This window comes from Adiantum capillus-veneris, chromosome 18, assembly GCF_014529385.1.
Source record: "Adiantum capillus-veneris isolate H3 chromosome 18, ASM1452938v2, whole genome shotgun sequence".
Classification (NCBI taxonomy): Eukaryota; Viridiplantae; Streptophyta; class Polypodiopsida; order Polypodiales; family Pteridaceae; genus Adiantum; species Adiantum capillus-veneris.
This window is the reverse complement of record NC_140948.1, coordinates 72,046,337-72,073,774: the sequence shown is the minus strand read 5'-3', so window position 1 is coordinate 72,073,774 and position 27,438 is coordinate 72,046,337. Positions and strand designations below refer to the sequence as shown.

Below are 27,438 nucleotides of genomic sequence, written 5' to 3'. Positions count from 1 at the left end.
TGGTTTGCTTATATATTTTCTTACCCAAATTGCCCTACCTACTTTTGTTGGAAAGTCACTTAAATTAATAAGTGAAAAATGCCAAAAAGAGGTAAAATAGGCTAAATGCACTGGAAAATTCCCTTGAAGGATTTTGATGGATTCTGATGGGAATTCTTATGATCATGTTGTGTGCAACCAGAGGATATGCATCTACACTAAGTGACTGGGCATGCACGGTCTATGAATAGACTCACAAAAGTGCCAGATCGCTTCTAATCTAGACTGATTGGACTGACGGAACCCTGTTATGCTGTAGCTTGTCCACGGACACATGGGGTTGGATGTGTCACGTGACAGGCAGGGACAGAAAAATGTGGTGACAGACGCATTGTCTTGTAAGTCATAGGTTATGTCTATTTCTTTCGGTTCATCACAACACCTTCCAGGATGTGGTAGACCAATACGCCACCAATCCAGATTTTGCAGACATCTTTAACTGATTAAAGAGTGGGGAAGTGGTTGCATGTTGTGTGTGACATAATCGTTGCAGAATAAGGTTTTGACAGAGTGTCAGTGTCCACCTTTTTCGGGCCATCATGGCATAGAGACCACCTTGAAAGGTGTGGAATGGTTCTTCTATTGGCCGGTGCTCAAAAAGGATGTGGACGACTTTGTTCACAATTGTGTGGTATGCCAAAAGGTCAAGCGACATGTATAAGGCACCATGTCTGGCAACCTTTACCTATACCTAGCCGACCTTGGGAAAGTATAGCAATGGATTTCATTTTTGATCTTCCCAAGACTCAAAGTGGACATGATGGCATTTGGACAGTCATCGACAGATTTAGTAAGCAGGCTTATTTTGTTCCTGTCAAGAAGACAGTCAAGCCCGATCGTTTGGCTAAGTGGTTTGTCTCTCAGATATTTCGACTACGTGGTATGCCTGAGTCTATAGTTTCAGATAGAGATCCCCATTTTACCAGTTTATTTTGGAGGGCAATTTGGGAGAAGATTGGTACACTGTATAATTCTCGTCCTCTCTCACCCACAGATAGATGAGCAATTAGAGATAGCGAACTCAGTGGTTTGGGACTTATTAAAGCCATACATCTCTGATGAGAAGGCTCAGTGGTAGAAATATTTTCCCTTGGTGGAATTTGCATACAACAACACAATACATACGTCTATGGGGAAGGCGCCATTTGAGATTATCGAGGGTGCTAAGAAGGTTCCACCTATTCTAAGCACCAAGGATAAGACTTTTGAAGCAAAGTATGTTTAAGATCTGGACACTGCTTTTGCTAAGGTGCGTGAGGCTCGCGAGAAGTCTCAAGCAAGGTAGCGGACAAGCATCGACGTAACTTGCAGCTGAAGAAGGATGATTGGGTGCTTCTACTCTTGAGAGGCATGTCTACAGAAACGAAAGGGTAAGGAGCGACTTTTTCCAAAGTTGAGTATGCGGTACTATGGTCCTTTCTAGATACAAGAGAAGATAAATGATGTATCCTTCAGATTGAAGTTACCAGATACTTGGAAGATTCACAATGCATTTCATGAGTCTATTGAGAACTTTCAAAGGTAAGGCGCTAGTGGACAGGAAGCCAGAGGAGCAACCTGAGGTGGAAGAGACAGAAGAGATTCTCATTCCAAAACAGAATCCTGGCCCACAAGGAAAGGAAAGTGAAAGGTAAGCAGATACTCCTCCAATTTTAGAGCTTTACCTTGAGGCTTTTGGTCTAGCTTCGACTATTCCTATAGTTACCAATGATCAGTAGGTTGAATCTGGTGCGATGCGGACTGCACAAGAGGGGAGTTACTCCTGCTCCTTTGTCATAGATTACCGAGATGGAATAAAGTCACCGATTTCTTTTGTGATTTCAGGGATACTGATAGACTGACAGTATTTTGCTATATGGCTTTATGAAAAGAAGTACTTTGAAATGGGAATTCCTAAAATGAATTTGTTATATGTGCTCTCTCATGTGTGTCGTGTTTGAGTGCATGTTAGAAAGATGAAATGACTGTAGCATTTCGGTCTTGTTCACGTGAGGGGTGATGTGGATATGATAGTAACAAGGTTTAGTGAATCAAAACATTGTTAGAGATCAGTCCGGTCTGGATGTGATTACTAATATGTTACAATGATCACGATTCTTATCTAAGATCTCAACGGGGATAGTGATGTGAATGTTAAGTGAGACTGTCGTCTTCCTGCAAGTACTAGATATGTGTTGTTTAGTGCGTCGGTACTTAAGAGTCAGTGTCTACTGAACTAGTTTTTGTCCTATGTCTGTTTTTACAGGCGTAATCGAGGGCGATTAGAGTTCTTTCAAGACGGGGATATGTCACAAAGTGATGACATGGCATGACCTTAAGGATGGACTCCGGACAGAGAGGGGTCAAATTCCTAGTGAAAGATGCAAAAGAAGTTTACCAAGTTTCAAAGTCTTGCTGAGTGGCCCAATTTTAAAGGTTCAGTTCCTACCAACTTATGGGACCCTGTCCGATTGGGCCTAAAAAAAACTTGCGTGGAATGTTGATGACGTGGCAGCTGTACGAACACCCGCGTTTTGCTGAGTTGATGTGGCAAGCCACATGGATTTCTGCAAGTCGCACTGGCAGCTTCGCACTAGCATTTGGACCCATATGCTTTTAGACTTGAAGCTTTTCATGTATACTACTTTTGGAAGGCCAAGGGCCTATAAATTGATTGCCAGGGCCTCAGTCTCAAGCGGATTAGCTTGGGAGCTCTACTGAGACAAGGACCCTCGGACATTGTACTTTTTGAAGTATCAATAATATAGAAATATAGAAAGGGGCGCCAACAGTCTCTCTGGGCGTGGAACTTCGCCTTGCCGTGTCGTCTCTCTCTCAGTTTTGTTCAGTACTTTCAATTTTCTCATGTGTTTTTTGGTAGATTTTCGGCTTGGGGTGTCCAAGTCTGTTACATTGTGAATGCATACACAAAGCAAGGAGAAGAAAGAAAGGCCAAAGGGGACAAAACAAGAAGTTGTATTACATAGTGTGCAAACCAATAATGACCTAGCCCTAGAATGATGGGAGTGTATTATAGTGTGCCAAGTCCAATAATAAGCTAACCCTAGAATGATGGGAGTATAATATATACAATGCACGGGGAACATTCCTTTGGTGAGGGACAAAGGTGCACTGGCGGTTTAAAGTGCGTTCACACACATTCCTAGAAAAATATGATAACAAATCCCAACTAGGAATGATTTGCTGAATGAGAGCTGACACATAAAGTAAAGGAAAATGCTAGGCTCTATGTATTTGGAGCAATTTACAAAGCGGCAGAAGCCAAAGCTTTTCGAAAAGCTTCAATATTCTCTCGATGCAAAGCCTTCATGAATTGGTTGTCTTGTGTTGACACATAAGCCAAGTTGATCTCTGCTCTAGAGAGTCTTTCCCTCACATATTGATAATGTGCCTCCATGTGCCTTGCGTGAGCATAATCCACAAGGTTGCGTTACGTACACCTCTAAGTTTTAATGTCGAACTGTCACAAATAGTGATGACGTGGCATGATACTCGCTAGCTGGATAAGAGAAAAATCACGTGTTGACGTGACTGATTTTTGATGCAAAAGCTAGGAGATTTTCAAGCGCTTATTTTTAGTAGAGCTTGTGAATCAGCGCTAGCTTTCAGTAACAGTTGCTTTTGGGCCTGGTGCCTTTAAATATGAGCTTTGGGGGTCAGTCCTATGCATGATTGCACATTTGCAAAGTGATGTAGCAGGCTACAGTGTCACTTTCACAGGACAGTAGTATAGTTTGGACTTTACAGTTGGTCTTTGGTCTGGTCGGTTCACACTGGACGGACTCGCTGGGCAGTGACACGTGGCAGGGATACAGTGGTCTAGTGGACATCGTGGCCAGTTCATCACCACCACTTAGTGAAGATAGACTTAGGTGCTGTCATTTATGGGCCGTTGGTGGCTCTTTATGGTTGTATATATGAGTAGTAGCGGTTAGTCATGGGTATCTCTAGGTAGTCATCTAGAGTGAGTTTGGACACACAGCACGTCTTCGCCATCCCTGCACACCTGAGCCTCGACACCCGATTGTAACTGAGAGTCCTGGGCTGGAGCTGAGTGTGCTACCACGCCAGAGTCTGTATCAGTTCCTTGAGATAGTCGAGTCATTTGTTGTGGTGTGTTGCTGCTGTTGTGTCTCTGTGAGCTCAGTTATTGTCTATTATTGCTGCTGTTGTGTCTCTGTGAGCTCAGTTATTGTCTATTGTTTCTTGTTTCAGTCTGTTTTGAGTGAGATTGTCACGCACATTGCACTGAGGAGCACCCACTGTAGAGAGCACGACACACTATCTGTGCTACAAGTGCTCTCACTTTGGCGATCACGGTGGGACCTCAACCGAAGTCTCACTCTCTGAGGTACAAATTTTGAAGCTAGTTGGGTCTATCTAGCTTCTCCTACCTAGCCTTGCACTGTTCTCCTCTCGGCCTGGTCCAACTGGTCTAGCCCTCTCTCGCCCTAGTCATCTCTCGCCCTGGTCCAACCAGCCCTCGTCCCTGGCCTAGTCCTCCTCGTCTCTGGTCCAGCCTGGGTCTAGTCACTTGCCTGGTCTAGTAGAGTCTAGACCATTCTTCAGCCAAGTTCAAGGTTTTCTTGCCCAAAGCTTGGTTGGATTGGTGGTCGTTGCATGACACATACAAGGTGGTCAGTCGAGCGTCGAAGCGCACTACTGAGTCCTCTGAAGTACTACAACAGAAGACGACCCTTGGTACCTAGTAGAAGTCTATCAACCTTATCACCCATACCTCCACATACGACTTCACCCATTCCTCCATCCGGTTCCACATCTTCCAGATCACCTTCTCCAGTAAAGCTTTCTCCTATTCTGCTACAACAGGCTATTGAGCAACGGGCTCCGGAGTAAGAGACCATGGAGGCCTTGGCAAGTGTTTTGGCCAAGGTGAACATCAAGTTCCCTATTTTCAAAGGACTCTCTTCAGAAGATGCTAACGACCATGCAAGGAGGTTTGTATCTCTCTGTAGGGGTCGTGGTCTTAACAGAGAAGATGCTTATTTGGTACTCTTTCCATCTACCTTGGATGGCTTAGCAGACAATTCGCAGAGAACCATTTTGCAACTTGGGTAGCCTTAAGACAACAGTTTTGTGCAGCGTTCAGGCCAGGTGACTACCAGGAGAAGGTTTTGGATGAGTTGGCCAACATGGTGCTCCAGCCAGAGAAGACTTTTGCAGAGCTTATGACTAAAACCAAGTCTCTGGTTGCCAAGCTTCCCCAGCAACCCTGTGAATTTATGGTTAAGAAGTGGGTGGAGAAGGCACTTCCCAAAACTTCTCAGCAAAAACTCCGAGAGAGTCTCCGACCCGACGCCACTCTGGAGGAGTTTATCCGGCTGCTACTAGGATAGAGGGAGCAAGGAAGCTGTTCACCAACTCCTCGCAGGTAGAGACCCCCTCAGTGTTTACGGAAAGTCCTTTTGATCCGTTGACTTCTTTACGCAGGGAACTTGAAGCCCTAAAACTACAACGCGCTCTTCAAGAGGAGAAATCAATCCCATTCAGACAAGAGAAGTTCCCACATCACGAGGCTTTGGATCAAATCAAGAGAGAGCTAGAAGAGCTTCGGTTGCAGCAGGAGACTAAAGCTATGGTATAATGCAGCTCATGTCGCTCTCCAGGACACCCTCCACAGGATTGTCCCCTTCGAGCATATTGCCACTTCTGCGAAAAGTCGGGGCATGAAGACAAGGATTCCTACTATATCAAGGGACTGCGGCAAATACAACAAAGTCTAGGTCCTTCTCTCCAACAAGGGCTAGCACCAACATCTAATATGGTCTCCCCCTATGGCCATCAAAATTACATGCCACCTTTGCTCAATATCCCTACTGTCCAAGGTATGTCAAGTACGTTTCCACATCAAAATTTTTATACTCAGGCTGCTTCAGCTCCTCAGAGCTTCTACACCTCAGCCTCCAACTCCATGCAACAACAAGAGCAACGACCACCTCGTCCCCCGTTTCGTCCGTCTAATCGGCCCATCTTATGCTACAGATGTGGTGAATATGGGTATTACCAAAGTAAGTGTCCTTTACCTGAAGGGTCTCCTCCTTGCAGACACTGTCCGGAGTCTAAGGATCACTACAGTAAGGATTGTCCTAAGCAAAGGGCATTCTCATCTTCAGGCCCGACTCAAAACCAACAAGAATTCACATTCCCAAAGATCAATCTAATCACAGTGAACACCACCCCTCAGCCAGCACCTGCTACTCATATAGTTCGGCCACAACAAGTGGCAGAGCCCGGTGTGTGCTCACTCGGGCACAAAGAGCAGCCCTGGGTCTAAGCTTGCCAACAGGACCATCTTGTCCATCACTTCCGTAACCTGATCAAAATGTCGAACCCTTAAGTGGTGAAAAGAGTAGGCCAGTCTCTATGCTTTTGGACATTGATGGAGCCTTCTTGGCAGTAGTGGCTGACTTGCAACAGGTCAAAGTTTCCGAGGAAGCCCAGACTGTAGGAGCTAAGCCCACAGCGGAAGCAATCTTGAAGAACACCTTTCAACAAGTGTCCCTCTATGAGATGCTCCGGCTAGATGCAACCGTCAGAAGTGACACCCTCTCAGTCATTCAGTCTCTGTACCCGGGTGTGGGGCCTAGTGGCGGGCATCTCCCGGTACAGCCTTCAGAGGCTTACATGATATCTTATCCAGTTGCTCCCCTCACCGACTACAAAAGTCCTCGTCTCACTGTGTCTATTCTTGCGCATCAATTCTCAGGTGTATTAGTGGATGGTGGATCTGGGATAAATCTGATGTCGGAGTTTACTATGTTGGCTCTAGGTCTGCAGCCTACTCGCCCTGCTCCATTCATTGTTACATTGGCGGACCAGAGGACAGTATATCCAGTGGGAATAGTAGATTGGGTGCCTTTGAAGGTACAAGACTTCACATTTAGCTTGGATTTCGTGGTGGTCAGTCTTCCCTAGGTGGAGGGAGGGTTTCCTTTGCTTATTGGTAGACCATGGTTGAGGCATACTAAGGCACTTTATGATTGGGGAAATGACGCCATGTGGATACATACGCCTGGCTCTCCCATGCAACCAATTCGACTCGAAGGTGGTATGGATCCAGTGGTTCATCACAACTCATTGTCAGTACAATTGAAACCGGCCCGTGGGGCGGTGGACTTTGGCTTTCACCCGAAATTCTTTACTTTAGACACACACAGAGTACTTTGCAAAGGTAACCTGTAACGGGGATTAACACCTAAGTACACATATGGCTCGGAAGCTAGAATGCTCCGAGCAGACGCCGACAACCTGTAGGCCCCAAAATTGGTGCCCCTTTCGGTATTTCTTTATGCTTTGAGAGGGTAAATTTACAAAGTAGAGTCCTGGGAATCCTTTGTCTATATCCAACTAGATACCACGTGATTTGGCCAAATTTCGGCAGCATAACAGTCCCAAAACTTGCGCGAAACCAATTCCCCTGCTGGAACTCACTTCCACTGGCATAAACCCTATGATTCCTGCCCAAAAACAGTGAATTCAGCACGCTGTATTTACTGGTTTTTGCCCTGTTTCCAGTCCCAAATAGTCCCCTAACTGTCCTCTACCAGTGGGGCACGATTCCCAAGGGTTCTGGCATCCGTATGGCTGAAAAACAGTCAATTTTCTGCGCATACACAGCACTGAATTTGCACCTGTACGGTGAGGTTATGACCCTCACCGGTGCCTGCTTTGGAGTAGCAATTAGCTACCCCTGTTCTTGCTCAAGGAGGCTCTTGCCTCAGCACAAAAGCATGAACCCACAGCTGTACATCAGTCAAATGAAGTGCCCTCTTGTGGGGCATCACATAACTGCACGTAGGGGAGAGAGAGAGAGTAGTGTGTAGTGTGCAGGTCATCACTCCTAACACCACACTGTACATAGAACGGAAAGGAAGCACTCCATAGCTCTTAACCTGTGACATGTTCTCAATGAAGCATCCCCCCATCATAAATCGAGCGTCCCTAATGCATGTGTGAACAAATAGATGCAAAAACGGAAGAGTTTCCATGGCTGCCAAAACCTGCGTATGGTTGAAAACGCAGCAAAACAGCCCTGCAAACATGCATCTGATGCCTTCCAATGCTGAAAATGAGCTCCTTGGTCCTAGGTGAAGTCATGGGAAGCTCAAAAATGGAGAGAAATGGCTGAAAATCACAGTTATCAGCCTCCAAAACTGCTCCAAAAAGTCAGGTACGAGTTCTGTTCTCCCAAACTTGGTAAATTGACCAAAAAGTGCCACTTGGCACTCATACATGCAATTTTCCCGCATTGGGCTTCTTGCTTAAAAATCTCTCAACTGGTGTATCAGTTGACTTTATAGCAGAGTAATAAAATGTTCCCCTTGTCATTCCGAAGGTAATGATGCGAACACATTTCACGGCCCAAAATAGCAGCTCCCTAATTTTTAGGAGATGCTTCCGTTGGGCTCCCACTGGTCTTCTGACCATCTATCCTCATTGGGACCGCATCCAAAAGTGCAATGTGGCCCAACTATCGGATACTTTCCTTTGGTAGTCCCACCTTGACTTTATGCCTTTATTGAGTTCACTTCCTAGTATCCACCAACTTGCTAAGTGCGATGGGGATACCTACATGATCTTGAACTGAGCCTAGACATCCTTTTACTTTACGAGTTCCAGTGCCGACCAACTTCCAGTCTGCGGGTGAAACTACCGTTCACATTGGCCATACAATGTCCGACCATTTGCAACTTCAAAAAGAGGGTCTCAAAAATTAAACAAAAATCATTGGAAAGAAACCAACAACTAAGGTTAGCAGTTGCCACGTCCTCGTGACAACAATCCAACCTCGCTCCCGAGCAACCCATCCCACCCGACGGGTCGGATGAAGACCTGTTGCAGTGGTTGGAAGCTACTTCATCGATGCCGTGCTATGTGGTCTCCATTCAACCCTCACCTGTGCCTGTAACACTCTCTCTCCTAGCCCTTCAGGCCGACACCAGTGTCCCAAGTCCTACAACAGAGAGTGTGCCAGTCAACGAATCAAGCGTGTTTGTCCCTAAGGACCAGGATTCAAGTGTTCCTATGATGGAAGCCGTCGGCCTTGGTGAGCCTATAACACATCACCGAAGGGGGAAGAAATCTCCTCTGCATGAGCTCGCAAATGTTCCACCTCTTCGTCTAACATCTCCCGGGTCTGACGCCTCGCCCACTCAAAAGCACTCTGCTATGTCTGTGTCTGAAGACTTACCCTTCGAGGAGCTTCCACCAGGATGGCTACAAGAGGAATATGCAGATTTTCCAATCGATCAAACCCCAGTCCATGATGTATCGAAGCTCCAAGAGGCAGCTCACTTCTCATCTTCTGAAGCACCCTCTCCAGCTACACCTCCTGACCCGGTCAAAGAAGTCAACCTGGGAGATCCTGACAACCCTCAGCACGTACTCTTAGCAGCTTGGTTATGGGAGCATCCCGCTTTACTCAATCATGTAGTCTCTTTTTTACACTCTTTTAAAGATATTTTTGCCTGGTCCTACAAGGATTTGGAGGGGATCCCACCAGAATTGGGTGTCTACACTATACCTCTGGTTGAAGGGGCTAAGCGTGTAAGAGGCCAAGCTTACAAGCTCAACCCAAAGTATGCTGAGGGGGTCAAGTCAGAGTTAGAAAAAATGCAAGAGGCAGGGATCATTGTACCTGTGGAGCACTCTCAGTGGTTATCACCCATGGTGATAGCACCTAAGAAGCAGTCTAATAAAATCCGGGCGTGCGTGGATTACCGCGCTCTGAACAAGGTAACTATCCCATATGGCTTTCCCACACCTTTCACTGAGCGTGTGCTAGAAGATGTAGCAGGGCATGTATTGTACAGTTTAATGGATGGGTTCAGTGGATACAATCAGTTGGGCATCCATCCAGGTGATCAGCTTAAAACGGCCTTTGTGACTCCCTGGGTATTTTTATCTACACTAGAATGCCTTTTGGGTTGAAAAACGCTCCACCTCCTTTCAATCGGGCGGTATATCTCATCTTTTGTCCTCTACTTACGGATCATCTTCGCATCTTCATGGACGATTTTTCGACCTTCTCAGGTGCTCAATGTTCAACCCCAATGGAAAATCTAGAGGAACACCTCGCTCAGCTCTTTGCTGTCTTCCTTAAGTGCAGAGAGGCACTCCTAAAGCTAAATCCTAACAAATGTCATTTTTTGGTCACTGAGGGCACACTTCTAGGCCATGTGGTGTCTGCTAAAGGTTTAGCGCCTGACCCAGAGAAGATCGTGGCAATCTTAAAGTTACCACCTCCCATCAACCCAAAACGGGTGCAGAGCGTTGTAGGCCACACAGGCTATCGTAGGTTTATACGCATGTATGCACAGGTGGCTCAACCCCTAACCCGCCTAACCAGTGCTACTGTTCCCTTTCAATGGTCAAATGCAGAGGATGAAGCTTTTGCATACCTCAAAAAACGCCTCACTGAAGCGCCTATCCTAGTAGCTCCCGATTGGTCTCTTCCCTTTCATGTGCATACTAATGCCAGTCAACTGGCTGTGGGTGCTATGCTGACTCAGCCTATTAAGGAGTACAACCTAGATCGCCCTGTTCACTATGCAAGTCGCCTACTCACCAAGGCAGAACGCAACTATAGCACCACAGAAAGGAAAGGTTTAGCTATTGTGTATGCTCTGCAAAAATTTCGCCATTATTTATTAGGGGTCCACTTCACAGTTATTACTGATCACCATGCCCTGCGCTATCTGCCCAACAAGCCGCAAGTTGCAGGTCGAGTATGGCGATGGCTACTCTTATTTCAAGAATTTAATTTCGAAGTGGTACTCAGGCCCGACAAACATCATGTCCTTGCTGACGACCTCTCTGGCATTCACACGGGTGAAGAAGCAACGGGGGTTGCAGATGACTTTCCAGATAGCAGTCTCTTTAAGGTGGATACCACTCCGGAATGATACGGCGATGTTTTGCATCTGCTTTCTACTGGCGTGTACCCAGAGAATGATTCTTCACTGCAGAAGAGACGACTGTTGTTGAAGTCTAGGCCATTCACTCTGATTGGAGGCCAACTATACAAGTCAGGACAGGATGGTGTTCTGAGGCGGTGTCTCTCCCCTCATGAAGTGGAGTACATTTTGGAGGATGCCCACAGTGGTCCCACTGGTGGCCATTACCCTGGTCATATTACTATCAGAAGATTCTCCAGTGTGGCTTATGGTGGCCCTATGTTTTTCGGGATGCAATTACCTATGTAAAAGTATGTGATGTGTGTCAGCGCTATGGCCCTAAACCAAACAAGCAGTCAAACCGTCCTCTGCTGGTCTCTATGGCATGGCAGCCCTTTGAGAGATGGGGCATTGATTTTGTGGGTCCAATTACTCCCTCTGCCCAACCAGGCAATCGGAAGTATCTACTAGTGGCTACAGATTATGCAACAAAGTGGGTAGAGGTACTGGCAACAACGGATTGCACCGGCACTACTGTAGCCAAGTTTCTCTACGAAAATATTTTGTGCAGGTTTGGATGTCCCCTGGAAATCACCAGTGATAGGGGTAGTCACTTTGTAAGTGAAACGATTTCAACCTTGCTTGCCAACTACAAGATTTTTTACCGAAAATCTTGTTCCTATTACCCTAGAGCAAACGGGCAGGCCGAGAGCACTAATAAGGTTCTGATAGCACTTCTGCGGAAAGCATATCATCTCCATCCTGCAACTTGGGCTCAAGCTATCCACGGCACCCTTTGGGCATACCGAACTTCTCTCAAAGCCACAACCAATCACACCCCATTTCAATTAGCTTTCGGCTTGGAATCGATAGCACCCTTCGAATTCAACTCAGGATCTCCGCGAGTCAGTAGTGTGCGTGCCAATGGAGATTTGGGGTCGGCATCTGTCTCTCGTCTTTTCCTTCTGGATGAAAGCCGAAGTTTGGCTTCTCTTGCTCTGGAAGCAGAGCAGCTTCGTCACAAAGCATGGCATGATCGCCATCTCAGAAAGACAAAAATAACGCAAGGAGCACTGGTGCTACTTTATCAAGCTAAGTATCTGAAACAAGCAAAGAAGTTGGTCCCAACGTGGCAAGGACCATACAAGGTGATGGAGATTCTACCCCAAGGGGCCGTACAATTAGCCACCCTTGAAGGAGTTTCGCTGTCTTTAGTCAATGGATCTAAGATCAAATGCTATCATGCTGTAAGCTGACGATCAACAGTCTAAAATCAAGTGTTGATCCTCGCCGACTCCTGAACCCTTAAATGGATCTTCTTGTATCACTATCTTAGACATCCTCTCTTTCTGCTGCTTCTTTTTCATCACTATCTCGTACACCCTCTCCTTATACAGCTCTCCCTCTGCTGACTCTGTTGCGTTCACATTCATGGGCATGATTCTAGAATTTGGGAAACTCTCTCCTTCACTCTCGGGTGTATCTTATGTAACCCCTCTCCTTTCCTGCTTTGGTGAGTATGATTTTAGTCTTGGGCTTAACCTACCCACTACCTCAACCTGACTAATGTCCTTTTTTACAAATAAAAACTTCTGTTGATCTCTAGCGTCTCATGTGACACTAAGTTCCTTTTGCTATGCATATAAATCTTAGTGCTCTTCAATTGGGTATCTATGAGTGTGCCATGTTCATTAGCAATTTTACTTCGCATTTTTATCCACCACGGATTCGTTCAGAGGTTAGATTACCTGATTCCGCATTCCTGTTAATCTTCCCTGCTCTTGCTAGTCCCTTTGCCTGTCTGCTTGATGCTTCTGATGTACTCTCACATGCTACTTCACCTTGCATCTTATTGGTTCGCCCAACTGTTACCTCGCCTGCCTCGCCTTCGCCATGCTGACCTCGCCCTCGCCACCAAGCCCTCGCCCTTGCTGACCCTTGGTCTCGCCCTCGCCCTGGCTGGTCTTGCTTTCGCCACAGCCCGCCTCTGACCTCGCCCTCGCCTCTGGCCTCGCCCGCCTGCTGATGCCGGCCTTGCCCTCGCCTTGGCCATGTTGCCCCTCGCCCTGCTGGCCTGGGCCTCGCCCTCGCCCTCGCCCACGCTGCTCTCCACGTAGCCACATCAAAAAAAATAAAAGCCCATACTTACCTGGCTTTAAATTCCAGTTCAGCGTAAAAATCAGCCTCACTTTAAGAAACAAAAAAATAAAATTCAGCGCAGCGAGTATTCTCTGCAAGCGTTTGCAGCCAGGCTCTCTCTCCATCGCCAGGCGTTCCTCCAGGCGTTCTCTCTCCAGGCTTAATGATTGGTCTTTAGTACCTTCTACTAACTAGCTTGTCCTGATGCTATTTAACTAAGAAGGATTTAACATTGTGCGACTCCTAAAACTAACCAGTCAGCTGTATTGTTTTGATAATTAATGAGTAAACCATTGATGGTTTGGACTAAGTTGGTTTATGTTTAGATTTCATTACAAAACAAGAACATCTTAAAACAATAAAAGGGGGCTTCATGGGATAAAAAATGGGTAAGACACTTGGATCAGAAGGGGTGATAGTCTTTGATTAGAATTTAATCTAATTATTATGTATAATTTCCTTAAAAATTCGGTTAAATAGCTATTTTTACAACCTATTATAAAAATACTACTTGGACTAGAAGGGGTAATGGCCTTCTAATCATAAGCCAAAAAAGAATTTCATAGAATCTTTTTGAAACACACATTTTAGAGCTGATGAAGAGGAGTAAGGTCTCACTGTGACAACATCATTACTTTTTCTGGGAATGGATACTTTGTGATTTAAACTCTTTATGGATGGCTGGTATAAGTTTAAAAAGATTTTAAGTAGGACATGGATAACAACCGATAGGTCCGTTGACACTTGTAATACGTATTCAAGGCTAATGAATTTGTTGTCTTCTTTATATGGATGCAGGTTAGGACTCTATCTTTACTTAGGATCTTTTTGGCTTTGCTGCTATTCGTCACCAACATACTTGGCCTCTGTCACTTTAGTATCAATTGTTCTTAAGTATCTTATGTACAAATCACTAGAATGATACCTCATTCTCATTATGATGTACAAAAATGAATCAAAAACTGAATCGTTTTTGTGCTAATCCTTGTCCTTTGTCTAAAGCCGGCCGTCTTTTGAATTGATATGTTCTGTTGTGTATAAGTATTAGTTTAAAACAACACACACACACACACACACACACACACACACACACACACACACATAGAGGCTCATTGAATAGATGTACAGTCTGTTAACAACGATGGGTCTAAAGGTGGACACATTTACGCGACTTGATAATGTGGGAAAATTTACTAGCTGCATCCTTTAGTTTTTTATCCCTCCTTAATGCTCCAAAGATCTTTTAATGCTGGCATCGTGCAATTTGATTCCCGTTGGTCCCCCACGAAAATGTACCCCATTCTTGTTCCCTTTGTTAGCGTCGTGCATTATTCATTATTCTCTCACTATCATCCTCATCTGAGAAGTAGCACACCGAAAGCATACATGGGACATATCTATGAGCTGCAATTGACTTGCATGTACCTCTCTACCTCATCTCCACTCATCAACTCGAATGCATTATCGAAATTCCTTCCTAAAAAGTACAGTACTTTCTCCTCATGTTGGAGGAGCTGTGTAGGTTAACCACACTCTGGGCAATTCAGCATAACATGATGCTCAACCACGTTTTTTTCCTCCAAAGTTTTGGCAAGCACATTAGTTTTAAAAAGTCTAATATGGAGTGAGACATTCCTGAATGAAAGAGATGGCTGCCTTTTTCTTTCATAAATTTTTGAGAACAGCGGTTTGTTGCAGGTTGCTGTGGATAGCGTTTTTGCAAAAAGGCTTGTTCAAATATTGAAGGTCTGTGTACCTTCTTTTTGGTCAAAAGAGGCTTTTCAGATATTATTGCAAACATGCTTATTGTACAGCCGAACTCAACTCACAGGTTGGGTTTTCTAAGAACAAAAAGATAAATTGCACTGAGGAATTTATAAAAAGTAATTTTCCTTTTGTGCTTCTGTTGCTCAGATGAAATTGCTCATCTAGAGGGGAAATTGGGACAAGCAGTAGTTTCCAAGGTGAGCTTGAGCTTTGAAGAATAAAGTTCAGTCAGGATCTCAATTAAAGACGCTTTTTCTTTCCCCCTTGAGTAGAGCATACACCAAAGATCTCTCCCCCTAAAACTTAATTCACATATTATCATTTTGGTCAATTAGAGCTTGAAAGATTTCAGTGGATTGTTTTAAAATGGCATCCAGGATTGGGCAGAGTTCAGTTCCAATCTTCTGAGGTTTGCCCAGGCTGCTGTGCCAGCTTCAATTGTGAACAGTGGCTTGAAATATTTGCAGGTAGTCCTTTAACTTGTTTATGAACTGCTGCTATATTCTCACAGTTTATATGCTTACATGAGTCTTACACCGTCCTTTTTTTGTGCTCATTGTATTTGTACAGTTGTCCTTTGAATATCTGAAGACTTGGCTTTTTCTCTTGTGTATGCCTTGATCATTATTTGTATTTTGTCCTGCACAGCCTATGTGCTAGTGCAAGTCGATAATGGCGCCACTGAGTCAAAAGACTTCAGTCACTTTTAAATGTAAAAACTCATGTTTCCAGAGGTATTAATTGTTGAAATAATATATAGAAAACACTTGTCCAAAGCGAGCCGGTCCTTGAGTTTTGATTGTTCGTCTCTCTCTCTCTCTCTCTCTCTCTCTCTCTCTCTCTCTGACAACGCCCAATGCCGGGCATCCTCGGGCACTGATGATGATGATGATGATGATGATTTTAGTCTCTCACTTCACTTTATCTTTATTTTTGTCCCAGATGTTGGATTAGATCCACCAAGATTGTATCAGTTTGGTCTCATAGGTCATTTTGGCCTTTTGAAGACGTTTAATATAACATTGCGTTTCATTTCATGTGTGTGTGTGTGTGTGTGTGTGTGTTGAAGTAATATATAGAAAGCACTTGTGCAAAGCGAGCTGGTCCTTGAGTTTAGATTGTTGGTCTCTCTCTCTCTCTCTCTCTCTCTCTCTCTCTCTCTCTCTCTCTCTCTCTCTCGCCAGAGACAAAGTTACATCACATTGTCATTGTCCGGTATACTATGAGATACGAGGCCGCTTTCATTGTCTATTCAGAGAGGGCTTTGGACCGTTGGCTAGAGTCATGAGATATGAGGATCAGAGATGCCTCAAGTTGTTTTTGCTAAAGCTGTGCAAACACAAGGAGAGTCTCTTGAGGAGATTAGGTAGTGGGAGACATTCACAGAGGGAGATCAGTGATTTCTTTAGAGTAGGGACTCTGCAGCTAGATGAGCATGCTTCACCGCAAACTTTGGAGCCCACTTATACCATAGGTATATTAGTTGACAGAGCCATTGAGCTTGGAAGAGCTAGACGCTCACGTCTACGAGGGCGACCACAACGTCGACAGAGGCTCTATCAAAGGATCAAGACTATTCTAGCATGGCATGGGAGACGCCCAGTACGACTAGTTACAGAGGTGGACATTGACGAAGCTCTTCAGCCACCGATGCAATACTTTCTCAGACAATGCCCGATGGCGGGTATCCTCTGGCATTGGTGATGATGATGATGATGATTTTAGTCTTTCACTTTACTTCACTTTTATTTTTGTACCTAGACATTGGATTAGATACCAAGATTGTATTACTTTGGTTGCATAGGTCATTTTGGCCTTTTGAAGAGGTTTAATATAACATTTCAAATCATCTCTCTCTCTCTCTCTCTCTCTCTCTCTCTCTCTCTCTCTACGTGTGCAAGTCAAGCCCACTCTCTTCCTAGTTGTTTTGCTGCTCGATTTCGTCGGGCCGATTTTGTACGCTTGGTTTGAGCATCCCTCCTTCGAACGCCGATTGTCCAACTGGTGCATTTGGTACGTGCAGGCAGAGTGCAGCTCGTAACGCATAGGCATAGCTAGGATTTGTAGGCAGATCAACGCGATAACAATAAACGGGCGACAAAATGCTACGGACGTCAAATTTGCAACAAGGGTTAGTCACGTCGTTTCCTAAGGGGTTTATATTTAACAAGCAGAGGGCCTACGTGCTTCTTCTACAAGCAGGGGGGCTGCATTTTGAGAAAGCAAGGAGTATCTCTCCATCGTGGCAGGTGGAGTCCAGCGCGTGGGTGGTGTCATGATGCGAATCAGTACCACAAGGGACAGGCAGTGCAAGCTAGTGAGGGAACAAGTTCTATAGGGCTGTTCTGGTGGTGGGGGAGATGGACCAATCAGTTGACCTCGAGGACAACGATATTTATGAAACCCTGCCTAAATCGAAAGCGACATTTAGGTGGAGGTTTCGAGAGAGCGCACTATTGCCAGGTTCAATGAGAGCAAAGAAGCTGTCTAGAGTCAAAGATGACTTAATGTATGAGAGTAAGCGTGACGAGATGTACACATCATTGAAGGCTGAAATACAGAGGATTGTGAGGGCAGAAGTGAATGTAATGGAATGCGTGATGCAAAAAAGACTAGAGGATGCACTTGCTGCGTTTGAATCTTGGAAATCAAAAATGGAAAAACGCATGAATGAAAAGGATGCATTGATCGAAGCGCTTAAGGGAGACCTCACAGCTTGCAAAAATACCCCCACAAAGGAGGGAGAAAATCAACCCTCAATGATAAAGGAGCTCGAAAGCATTAAGGAGCAGGTGAAAACTCTACGGGAAGAGGAAGTGCAGAAGGCACGAACAACCTCTTGGTGGGCGGAGCACTTATTCAAAACACAGGAGAAGGTTGATAAAGCTGAAAAGTGGATCGAGGACGCAAATAAGGGAAAAGATAAGATGCCTGAAGCCACATCGACATCCACTATCATCAATATGACAATTGAGGAGGAGCAAAAGAGAGAGACTAGAGCCCTTCATGTGCGTGTTACAGGTCTCAACAGACATTGGAAAAGTAGGAGAAGAAGTGAAGGAGCTCTTGAAGCGCATGGGTATTTCTGAACCCACACATAGAAGTGCTTGGAGAGTTGGCAAGAAGGGAAATGATGAGAAAGGAAGGCTGAAGGAAAGAGCACTCATTATACGTTTCCCTATGCCAGAAGCTAGGAAGGAGAAGAGACCAACACTCAAGCAAATTAGGATATTTTTGGGTGATGACCTCACACTAACACAGGTAGAACACATGCAAGAGCTGATGCCGGAGATCAAGGCGGCGAGGTAGAAAGGGAAAATTGCTTTCTACAGGGGAGGGAGAGTAGTGGTGTTGGAAAAGCGCACCGCATGATGGTGCGAGACCTAATGGGACCAGCCTTAAAATGGCAGCATGGAATTGTAATGGATCAAGGAAGTTGAATGTAGGCGCATTTGAGGATAGCTTTAATGGAAAGACACTATTTTTTACTCAGAAACACATCAGACTTCTGGTGGCACATTACCTAAAGTGACGGGATACCATTGGGAGACTACTTGTAGGCAGAATGTGAGATCCATGCATAGAGGACGGGGGTCAGAAGGTGTGGGAGTCCTATTCAGGGAGGAGCTTTAACCCCTCATTCGTGTTGTTCGGAGAGATGAACATGCCAAATATATGTGGGTCGGGGTGAGAGCAGAGACAGGGGGGCCACTCTACATTGCAATATGTTATTTTGCCCCTAGCACATCTCATTGTGCATCGCCCAGGGGACAGTCACCCTACATGAGGACATATGGGAGTTCTCTAGGGATGGAGATGTCATTCTTTTGGGAGACTTTAATGCCAAGACGGGCCAGTCTTAGATAGCTTTCTACGATATCTGAGAGGAAATGCTGAGAGACTTGGATGTCAGTGATAGGGGATTGGCCAGGTGTTCGCAGGATGAAGAGCACACTGGATATAGGGAATATCTGACAGATTTGGGGTCTGCACATGGACTGGCCATTTTGAATGGCCTCGAGAGATTTCCAGCGTCGAGTGGGTTCGCTTGTTTGCCTCATAGACATGGGGCTAGCACAGTGAATTATGTTTTGGCTCAACCCAATTTCATACCCTCTATACAGGACTTTATAGTCGGGCCCAGGCCTATTGGAGTGTTATAGCAGTAGATCATGCTCTCCTCACGTTTACCGTCTCATTCCAGTTCAACACAGCTCTAGTGGCACAAAGATCTACACATACCCGATACACTTTTACTTCGGAGATTGATTCTGTCTACATAGATGGTATCTACAGACGCTTATGCATAGAGGATCCGGGGAGACCTCTAGGGGACCTCACTTATATATTGACAGAGACACTACAAGATGCAGCAACATCATCCAACTACACAGCCTCGGGGCAGCCACCTCTTCCAGATCCGCTAGAGCCATGCCCACGCACGTGCTTTCTTTACCGCCGAGATGGTAAAGAAAGCTAATGACAGGATGAAGACCAGGAGAGCATATGATTACGATGGCCTGGTAGCAAAGCATTTTATACATGCCAGAGATCTGCTTGCAGAGCTTCTAGCAGTGATGTTCAATCGTGCCATGTACGAGGGCCTACCTGATGCTTGGAGTATGTCCACTATCGTACCTATCTTCAAGCCTCAGGTTGTTTTTGCTAGAGCTACGTAGACACATGGAGAGTCTCTTGAGGAGATCAGGCAATGGGAGACATGCACAGAGGGAGATTACAGCAAGGACTCAACAGCCAGATGCATGCTTCACAGCAGACTTCAGAGCCCACTTATACCAGAGGTATATGAGTTGACAAGTATTGAGCTCGGGAGAGCTAGATGCCCACGTCTACGAGGGCGACCACGACATCGACGGAGGCTCCATCAGAGGATCATGACTATTCTAGCATGACATGGGAGACACCCAGTACGACTATTTACAGAGGCGGACATTGATGAAGCTCTTCAACGAACGATGCAGTACTTTGTCGAACAACGCCCGATGCCGGGCATCCTCGGGCGTTGATGATGATAATGATTTTAGTCTTTCACTTACTTCATTTTTATTTTATTTTTGTACCCAGGCATTGGATTAGATCCACTAAGATTGTATTAGTTTGGTCTCATAGGTCTTTTAATCTACTATTGTGCCTATCTTCAAGGTAGGCGATCCTACAGAACCTGGGAATTACCGCACTATTATGGTTGGGCATACATTGGCACGGTTGTATGCATCCATTCTTGAGCAGCAGTTGAGTAATTGGGTAGAGGGTGAGGGTGTACGAGCAAAGGGCCAGGCCGGTTTTAGGAGGGGTTTCCCCACTCTTGATCATATTCTGACACTCAGTCTTCAGAGCCATCATTCAGGAGGGCAGGTCACATGGGAGACAGATTTATTGTAGCTTTGTGGATTTCCGCAAAGCATTTGACATGGTACCGAGAGCTCAATTGATGCGCAGATTGCAATAGATGGGGGTGCCCATAGTGTTGATTGGGGGATTATGGCTCTATATAGATCAATGATGGGACATGTACGCACCCCGGAGGGGATATCTGATTTAGTTGACTCCACCATTGGGGTGTAACAGGGTTGCCCATTGTTTGCTATTCTATTTGGTATGTATGTTGATAAGGTGTCTGATTACATTGACAGAGAGGGTGATAGAGGTGCCCAGCTGGCAGGGACGTGGATCCCATTGTTGTTATATGCTGATGATATTGTGTTGATCTCTGACTCACTAGAGGGTATGCAACGACAATTGGATGCATTACACAGTTTTGCAGAGGATAGTGGATTGTCTGTAAACCTTGGTAAAACCAAGGTTGTGGTGTTTAACACCACACCAAATTGGATCAGGAGATCAGCACCGACTTTCACATATGGTCAGGAGATTGTAGAGTATACAGATGCATACACTTACCTTGAGGTCGTCTTCATTGGGCCGAGGTTTTCTTTGGGGAGAGCAGCAGAGACTAGACTGACTAGAGCTTATGCGGCCTTGGGAGGCTTGGAGAGGATGTGTTCCCAGGTTTAGTTCCAGGAACCTCGGACAAAGTTATGGCTCTTTGATACTTTAGTAGCCTCAGCTATGTTGTATGCGATGCAGATATGGGGACCTTCTGTAGGCCAAGATGGTTGGAGACGTATGGAGAGGCCCTTGGTATCTATGATCTCTCGATTGATCAAAGCCAAGGCCTCCGTACCCCACGCTATCATTCGAATAGAGCTAGCTGCCCCTCCTATGGAGATTGAGGCGCTTACCAGATCAGTCTCCTTTGCGCACAGCTTGTGGGATACTACTAGAGACAAATATGCTAGACTTGCCCTTGAGTCTTCCAGACAGTTAGCTCTTCAGGGACACACTTCATGCTGATATGCACAGATGACATCATGGTTTCAGATGCATGGCTTCACCATGGACAGGCTGCCCCCTTTCTAGTACTCTCTTCAGACACCCTCGATGTCTCTTACACGGGTGGAGATTACTAGACTCATTCGTCAGGACTTATCCAACTGGACACTAGGAGGACATGGATAGAGCCGCCACAGGAGTTGGGCACGAAGATGGCTTTCTATAGAAAGCACCTTCTCCACCTCACAGGAGATGGGTTTGTGATTCGACCCAGCTACATGGATACACATATGTCTCATTGTTTGCGGTGTGCCATTTGTCAGATACGCACATCCTCACATCAACTGGAGATTGAGACTAGTAGATTCAGAGGGATACCAGTAGACAACAGGATATGCCGCTTATGCTAGCTAGAGCCAAAGATAGAGCTACATTACATATGTCATTGCACAATGTACTATGAGATTTGTGGCCGTTTCCACTACTTATTCGGAGAGGGTTTCGGTCCTTTCTCTAGGGTCATGAGTTATGAGGATCAGAGATGTCTTGGGCTATATCTACTTGAGTTACACAGATATAGAGACACTTTACTGGGCAGGGCTAGAGAGCGACAGTCCCAGAGACGGATTACAAATTTCTTTTCACTAGATATGGGAAAGCTAGAGGAGCAGCCATCACTGCAGAGCTCGCCCCACACTCATTCGACCACTACTGGCACTCTCATCGACCGAGCATTGGAGCTACGGAGATCCTGACGGCCACGACTGAGGAGAGGGGCTACACAGCATCGACGGAGACTACAGCAAAGGATTCGAGCCATACTCTCTCGACATCCAGAGTGCAGATGAGGATGGATTCTAGTAGTAGTAGTATTTTTGTTCTAGTCTTTTTGTACAGATTCACAATTTTGTAACAGTTTGGTCTCATAGGTCATCTCTCTCTCTCTCTCTCTCTCTCTCTCTCTCTCTCTCTCTCTCTCTCTCTCTCTCTCTCTCTCTGGCCCGACATGAGCGACGCTCGGTCAGACTACTGACCATGGAGGAGATTGATGAGATCCGCTAATGACCCATGCTGGATCTCTTGTGATCTAGCTATCCCAACTAGCTGCTTAGTTCACACCTAGCAGTTTAGGATTCCGTAGTATTTTATTTTGTCATTTTGTCATCTTGTTACTCTGACTTTGTATCAGATCCACCACATTGTAACTTTCTGGTCTCATAGGTCACTTTGGCCTTTTGAAGACGTTGATATAACATTTCATTTCATTTAATTTCTCTCTCTCTCTCTCTCTCTCTCTCTCTCTCTCTCTCTCTCTCTCTCTCTCTCTCTCTCTCTCTCTCACAGCCCGACTTCAAAGGGAGGTACTTCTAGGAGGCATCACTCACAGGCAGTCATGGATTGCTTCTCGAGGTTTGGCGCGATGGAAGAAGAGGGCGTTTCTAGCTCGATTAGAGAAATATTTATACGAGCTGTTTTTGAGTACCAGTCATCACTTCTGCAGAGGTATGGGGTCAATATGCATCATCTCGCTACACAGTCTTGGGACAGCCACCTTTGCCAGATCCGCCAGAGCCATGCCCATACATAAAGGCTTTCTTTACCGCCGAGATGGTAAAGAAGGCCATTGACAAGATGAGGACCATGAGAGCATATGATCACGATGGCCTAGTAGCAGAGCATCTTATACATGCCGGAGATCTACTTGCAGAGCTTCTAGCAGTGATGTTCAACCGTGCCATGTGTGAGGGCCTACCGAATACTTGGAGTCTGTCTACTATCGTACCTATCTTCAAGTCAGGGGACCCTATGGAGCCTGGGAACTACCGCACTATCATGATTGGACACACATTGACATGGTTGTACGCATCCATACTTGAGCAGTAATTGAGTAGATGGGCAGTGAGAGAGAGGGTGTACGGACAGCGGGACAGGCGGGTTTTCAGGAGAGGTTTCTCTACTCTTGATCATATTGTGACACTCAGAGCCATTATTGAGGAGGGGAGATCACATGGGAGACGGCTCTATTGTTGCTTTGTGGATTGCCGCAAAGCCTTCGATACAGTGCCCAAAGCTAGATTGATGCGCAGACTGCAGGAGATGGGGTTACCCATAGCGGTGATTTGCGGGATCATGGCTCTATACAGGTCAGTGGTGTGGCATGCACGCACTCTAGAGGGGATTTATAATTTGGTTCACCTCCACTATTGGGGTAAAATAGGGCTGCCCGCTATCTCCTACACTATTTGGAATGTATGTGGATGAGGTTTTTGACTACATTTAGAGGGATGGTGATAGAGGAGCACAATTGACAGGGACAAGGATCCCTCTATTGCTATATGCTAATGATATTGTGTTCATTCTGAATCCCCGGAGACGGTGGAGTATACAGATGCATACACCTATCTTGGGGTAGTCTTCAGTGGACCGGTGTTTTCATTGAGGAGAGCAGTAGAGACTGGACTGACGAGAGCTTATGCAGCCTTGGGAATTCGAGAGGATGTGTTCGCAGGTTCAGTTTCAGGAACCTCGAACAAAGCTCTGGCTTTTTGACACTCTAGTGGCTTTAGCTATGGTTTACGAGGTTCAGATATGAGGATCCTCAGTGGACTACCATGGCAGATCTCGTAGCACTGATGGATGGAGAGACCTTTAGTCTCTATGATCTCTTGGATGATTCACGCAATGGCTTCAGTGCCACATGAGATTATTCGAGCCGAGCTAGCTGCCCCCCTCTCGTGGTAGAGGCTCTTACTAGATTAGTATCCTTCATGCATAGTTTATGGGACCTCCCCAAAGACAGATTTGCTCAGCTAGCCCTTGAGTCATCCCGACAGCTAGCGCTATAGGGGGATACAGCATGTTGGTATGGGCAGATGACATCTTGGTTTCAATCACATGGTTTCAACATGGATAGTCTGCCTCCGTTCCAGTACTCCTTGGATGCACCCTCCCTATCTCTCACACGGACAAAGATCACCAGACTCATAATTCAGGATTTGATTTTGCTAGATACTAGGAGCACATGAATAGAGCCTACAGAGGAGTTGGGCTCGAAGATGGCTTTCTATAGAGAGTATCTTCTCCAACTCACAGAGGATGGATATGTGATCAGAGCGGCCTATATGGAAACTCATTTATCCCATGGGATACGATGTGCTATTGGTCTGATGCGCATATCATTGCATCGTTTAGAGATTGTGACTTGTAGATTCAGGAGAGTACCAACAGAGGCCAGAATTTGCCAGTTGTATCATATAGAGCTAGAGATAGAGTTACATCACACTTGTCATTGTCCGGTATACTATGAGATATGAGGCCGCTTTCATTGTCTATTCAGAGAAGGCTTTGGACCGTTGGCTAGAGTCATGAGATATCAGGATCAGAGATGCCTTGGGTTGTTTTTGCTAGAGCTGCGCAGACACAGAGAGAGTATCTTGAGGAGATTAGGCAGTGGGAGACATTCACAGAGGGAGATCACTGACTTCTTTAGAGCAGGGAAGCGGCAGTCAGATGAGCAAGCTTCATAGCAGACTTCAAAGCCCACCTATACCAGAGATATAGGTATTGATAGAGCCATTGAGCTTGGAAGAGCTAGATGCCCACGTCTACAAGGGCGACCACGACATCGCCGGAGGCTCCATCAGAGGATCATGGCTATTCTAGCACGACATGGGAGCCGCCTAGTACGACTATTTACAGAGGCGGACATTGACGATGCTCTTCAACGACCGATGCGATACTTTCTCAGATAGCGCCCGATGTCGGGCATCCTCGGGCGTTGATGATGATGATTTTAGTTTTTCAATTTACTTCATCTTTATTTTGTACCCAGACATTGTACTAGATCCACCAAGATTGTATCAGTTTGGTCTCATAGGTCATTTTGGCCTTTTGAAGACGTTTAATATAACATTTCATTTCATTTCATTTGCATGTGTGTGTGTGTGTGTGTGTGTGTGTGTGTGTGTGTGTGTGTGTGTTTAGGAGAAGGCTATCTATTGGAGATCCAGCAACATCGGTCAGAGATGTCTTGGACTCTATCTACTGGAGATTCAACGACATCGAGCAGGGTTACTGGGAGAGAGAGGCTCACAGATCAGGAGACAGAGCCAGAGACAGATCATAGTGTTCTTCCATCTAGAGATTGAGCAGAGATGAGAGCAGCCAGAGAAGAGGGATATTGGGCATATCACTAGTAGAGGTATATTAAGTGATCGAGCAGTAGATCTGGGGAGATCTAGGAGGCCCAGGATGAGGGGATGCTCCCATCGTTGGAGGAGGTTGCAACAGAGGATCAATTCTATATTGACAAGACATGGGAGGTGACTTGTGCAGACTCTCACCATGGAGGACATTGACACGATCATGCATTGACTGATGGAGCCATCTCCGGGTTTCGATATACACATAGCCGCCATTTTGTATCTGTTCTCTGAGATACACACCCACCTTTTGTATATGTACCCTTGAGGCTCTTGATACCCACCTTTTACAGCTCTAGTAGTGTTTCCGTTTAGTTAGTTTCTTTCTTTTTATCCAGACCTTGTATCAGATTTTATGGTCTCATAGGTCATTTTGGCCTTTAAAAGACGTCAATATAACATTTCATTTCTCTCTCTCTCTCTTCCTCCCCCCCAACAATACCACCACATTATTCGAGCAGAGCTAGCTGCCCCCCACCAGTGGTTGAGGCACTCACCAGATCAGTCTCCTTTATACACGGCTTATGGGACCTCCCTAGAGATAGATATGCCCGCCTAGCACTTCAGTCCTCTTGACAATTAGCTATGCAGGGAGATACATCATGCTGGTATGGGGAGATGACATCATGGTTTCAGGTACATGGGTTCCGCATGGACACATTGCCCCCCTTCCAGTACTCATTGGATGCACCCTCTTTACACAGTCCGAGATCACCAGGCTCATCTATGAGGACTTGACTCAGCTTGATTCAAGAGGACTTGGATACAGCCGGCACAGGAGCTGGGTACGAAGATGGCTTTCTATAGAGAGTATCTTCTCCAGCTTACCGAAGATGGTTTTGTGACGAGGCCCAGATACATGACACCCACTTATCTCATGGGATACGATGTGCTATTGGCCAGATACGCACATCTTCACACCAGCTTTGGGTCGAGACGAGTAGATACAGCTTCGGGTGGAGACGAGTAGATACATCAGAGTACCAACAGAGGGCAGGATATGTCCCCTATGTCACATGGAGCCCGAGACAGAGTTGCACTACACATGCCATTGTCGAGTTTACTATGAGATACGAGGCCGCTTTCACTACCCGTCCAGAGAGGGCTTTGGACCACTCTCTTAAGTCATGGGGTATGAGGACCAGAGATGTATGGGGCTGTTTTTGCTCGAGCTGCGTAGACACAGAGAGAGCCTGAAACCGGCCCGTAGGGCGGTAGGCGTTGGCTTTCACCCGCAATTCTTTACTTTAGACACACACACAGAGCACTTCGCAAAGGAGACCTGTAGCGGGAATTAACACTTAATCACACACACGGCTCGGAAGCTAGAATGCTCCGAGTAGACACTGACAACCTGTAGGCCCCAAAATTGGCGCCCCTTTCGGTATTTCTTTATTCTTTATCAAAGGGAATAAAACCTGTGATCTCCCACAAGCTGCCCCACACAATCTAGGCTAAGAAACACCTGTTCTGGCCCGATTTTGGCAGCATAACTATACTAGGACGCTTCACAGTCAATATCCCCACGCAATAGGTGACTTTCCCGATGCATACGGACACGTCCTCGATTGCATACCATAAATACACGCCACTGATGATCTTGTGCTATTAACACTCTTTTATCATCGCATGTATCCGCAAGAAAGGTCGTAACATACATAGATACAAATGACTTAATGAGGCCTTCCTACCTTTGCCATTTCCATGTATGGCACTGAACTCATATGTACATTTGATGTCCTAGCTCTATCATTACCCCTCCTTTGCACACGTTGGGTTGGGGCATAAGTAGGCTGTAACCCAAAGGCTTCAAGGTAAAGCTGCAATACATTTGGTGACTCTGACAGTTCATGCTCTTCCATCCACTTTGCATCCATAGGCGGATAGTTCTTGAACTTCACCAAATAGCGTCTTGCAACTTGTCCTTTAACTTTTCTGTCCTTATGTGCCAAAACTTGCTCAGGTACCAGGATCTCATCAAGTTCCTCAACTTCTGGCTGATCCTCATCTGGCATATCTTC

General features: G+C 45.7%; 1 protein-coding gene across 7 annotated transcripts in view; it reads left to right on the top strand.

Annotated features, from left to right (window-relative positions):
- Positions 1-27,438, top strand: part of LOC147435860 (uncharacterized) — a 97,030-nt gene that overhangs the window by 26,392 nt on the left and 43,200 nt on the right. For all 7 annotated transcript variants that reach the window (XR_015185123.1, XM_086488775.1, XM_086488772.1 and 4 more), the window contains exons 2-4: positions 14,793-14,925; positions 15,009-15,058; positions 15,239-15,328. Coding sequence is in view for 6 of the 7 variants with exons in the window: in XM_086488775.1 (XP_086344901.1) it covers positions 14,793-14,925; positions 15,009-15,058; positions 15,239-15,328 (273 nt within the window). In the remaining variant the exon portion in view is untranslated. The remainder of the gene's footprint in view (positions 1-14,792; positions 14,926-15,008; positions 15,059-15,238; positions 15,329-27,438) is intronic.